General features: G+C 51.4%; 1 protein-coding gene across 1 annotated transcript; it reads left to right on the top strand.

Moving 5' to 3' along the window:
- Positions 1-842: 842 nt before the first annotated feature.
- LOC131238815 (uncharacterized) lies at positions 843-1,376 on the top strand. Its single transcript, XM_058236410.1, has one exon. The coding sequence runs from the start codon at positions 843-845 to the stop codon at positions 1,374-1,376; it is 534 nt and encodes a 177-aa protein (XP_058092393.1).
- Positions 1,377-2,092: the final 716 nt, after the last annotated feature.

Raw genomic sequence — 2,092 nt, 5'->3', positions numbered from 1 at the left:
AGACATACGTGAGCGCTTGGATGCGCTTAAGGCAGAGGTGGCAGAGATCAAGGAAACCCAAGCAAAGAACCAAGCGAAGCAAGAGAAATGGAATAAGAAGATGTACCGAGCCATAAAGGCCCCAATCTGCTACAGCAAGGGGGAGGAGACGCCCCCACTTTCGCCCGACTCAGACGAGTAGCTCCACACCCTTACTGATAACTAGTAGTTGTTTTAAGCCAATTAGGTCAAATCTCATGTACTAGGAGATAGTTAGGGCCCTTGCTTGACTAGTTTGTATTTTTCTTTCGTTTGGCGTGTTAGTAATGCTTGTAATCCATGTTACAACATGTAATTGGCCATACCAATGGCATTTTGAAATCAATGTGAAGTTATGGATTGCCTTGGAAATTTCTTATTGCCATGAAAATGCTTGTATGAGTGTCACCTATATGCACGAATGGATTGTATATAGACCTTGCATATTTACGCGCAAACTGGGTATGAGAGATGTTTTAGTGCCTAATCTATCCAGGGATGTTTTTACAAGAAATGCCTCCGCGGCCGGAGGATCGATACGTCCGCCTTCCTCATGACGGCTTAGTCGAAAGGGACCTCCTCCCTGATGATTCGCAAGGCCCCCTAGGTGGGAATGGATCTCAGAATACGGGTAGCACCACCCAAGAGGCGGCCCCAAGTGCTCCGCCACTGTAGGCCGCGGCATTTGTACCTCCTCCACCACCAGTTATGGATCTAGTAGACCAGTTGTTGCTTCTCATGCAACAGCAGCAACAGATGATGGTCACTAATTTGTAACAACAACAGCAGATGATGACCACTATGATGGGGGCCATGGCCAGAACATGGGTATGCCGCAACCGGCGCAACCCGGTCTAACTACACCCGCAAGCAACGTGAGCAACCTATTTGAGCAGTTCCAGCGGTACAGACCGCCTATGTTCGCAGGCACCCACCGCCCCGAGGAAGCGGAGTATTGGCTCAATCAGGTCACCAAACTGCTTAGGCCTCTCCATTGTACCAGGGCAGAGAGCGTTGAGCTCCTTTCCTACCTCTTTGAGAAGGAGGCAGACTTGTGGTGGGAAAGCGTTCTCCGCTCCATCCCTGAGGGCCACGTATGGACGTGGGAGGTATTCGAGGCCCGCTTTAATGAAAAGTACCTTCCTCAGACGTACCAACATGAGAGAGAAAATGAATTCCTCTGCCTCCAACAAGGGGACATGACGGTAGCGCAATACGAAAATCGATTCACGGAATTATCGTGCTATGCATCCGAGATGATCGCCAGCGAGGCGATTAAGATAAGGCGATTTTCGGCAGGGCTAAGAAGCGGGATCCGCTCCAAGATGTGTTGTGCCAGCATCCGGACATATACCTAGCTCGTAGAGATGTCGACACGGGTAGAGAAAGATGAGGAGCGTGTCGCACGGGTCCGCTCATAGTTAGGGCCACGAAACAGGGTGGAGGGACCGTCCTCCTCTTTTACAAGAAAAAGGGCGCGCCCTAGCTCACCTCCCCGACTAGCCGCCACACCAGCCCCTTCTACACGACCGGCCCAGATATGTACTTATTGTAGGAGAGCGGGACACTCTGAGCCCTACTGTTTTACGAGGATGAGAGACCTCAGCTTCACACTGCCACAACGCAACATTAGGCCCCCACAGCAGGCCTTGCAGATTCCGCCCCTATGGTCAATGCGGCTTAACCAGCAGTTTCGTCGTCTACCACCACCTCAGGTTAGACCGCTATAACGGCCCATGCAGCGGCCGAATTTTTCACAGCAGGCTCGGGTGCATGCCCTAGTGGTTGAGGGCCAAGATGCGGCAATCCCTACTCTTACGGCCTTTGAGGTGACGACCCACATTCAAGGTACTCCCATATTCCTTTTGGTGGACACCAGGTCCACTGCTTCTCTTATATCTCATGCAACTGTCAAGCATCTGGGGCTACGCCCTATCCCCTTCGTGGGGGTAAAGATCATCGCAGCCGCCGGTACTTTCACAGAAGCGACAAAGGTATGCTATGATTGCCCCATCGACTTGGGATGCAAGGTGGCCCACGTGGATTTGATAGTGACCAAAATCTTCCATTATGA

The sequence above is a fragment of the Magnolia sinica genome, chromosome 3, assembly GCF_029962835.1.
Source record: "Magnolia sinica isolate HGM2019 chromosome 3, MsV1, whole genome shotgun sequence".
Classification (NCBI taxonomy): Eukaryota; Viridiplantae; Streptophyta; class Magnoliopsida; order Magnoliales; family Magnoliaceae; genus Magnolia; species Magnolia sinica.
The sequence above is the reverse complement of the archived record's forward strand: the minus strand, read 5'-3'. Positions and strand labels throughout refer to the sequence as shown.

Coding starts and splice junctions, on each gene's coding strand:
- LOC131238815 (XM_058236410.1), top strand. CDS start 843: ATGGGTATGCCGCAACCGGCGCAACCCGGTCTAACTACACCCGCAAGC.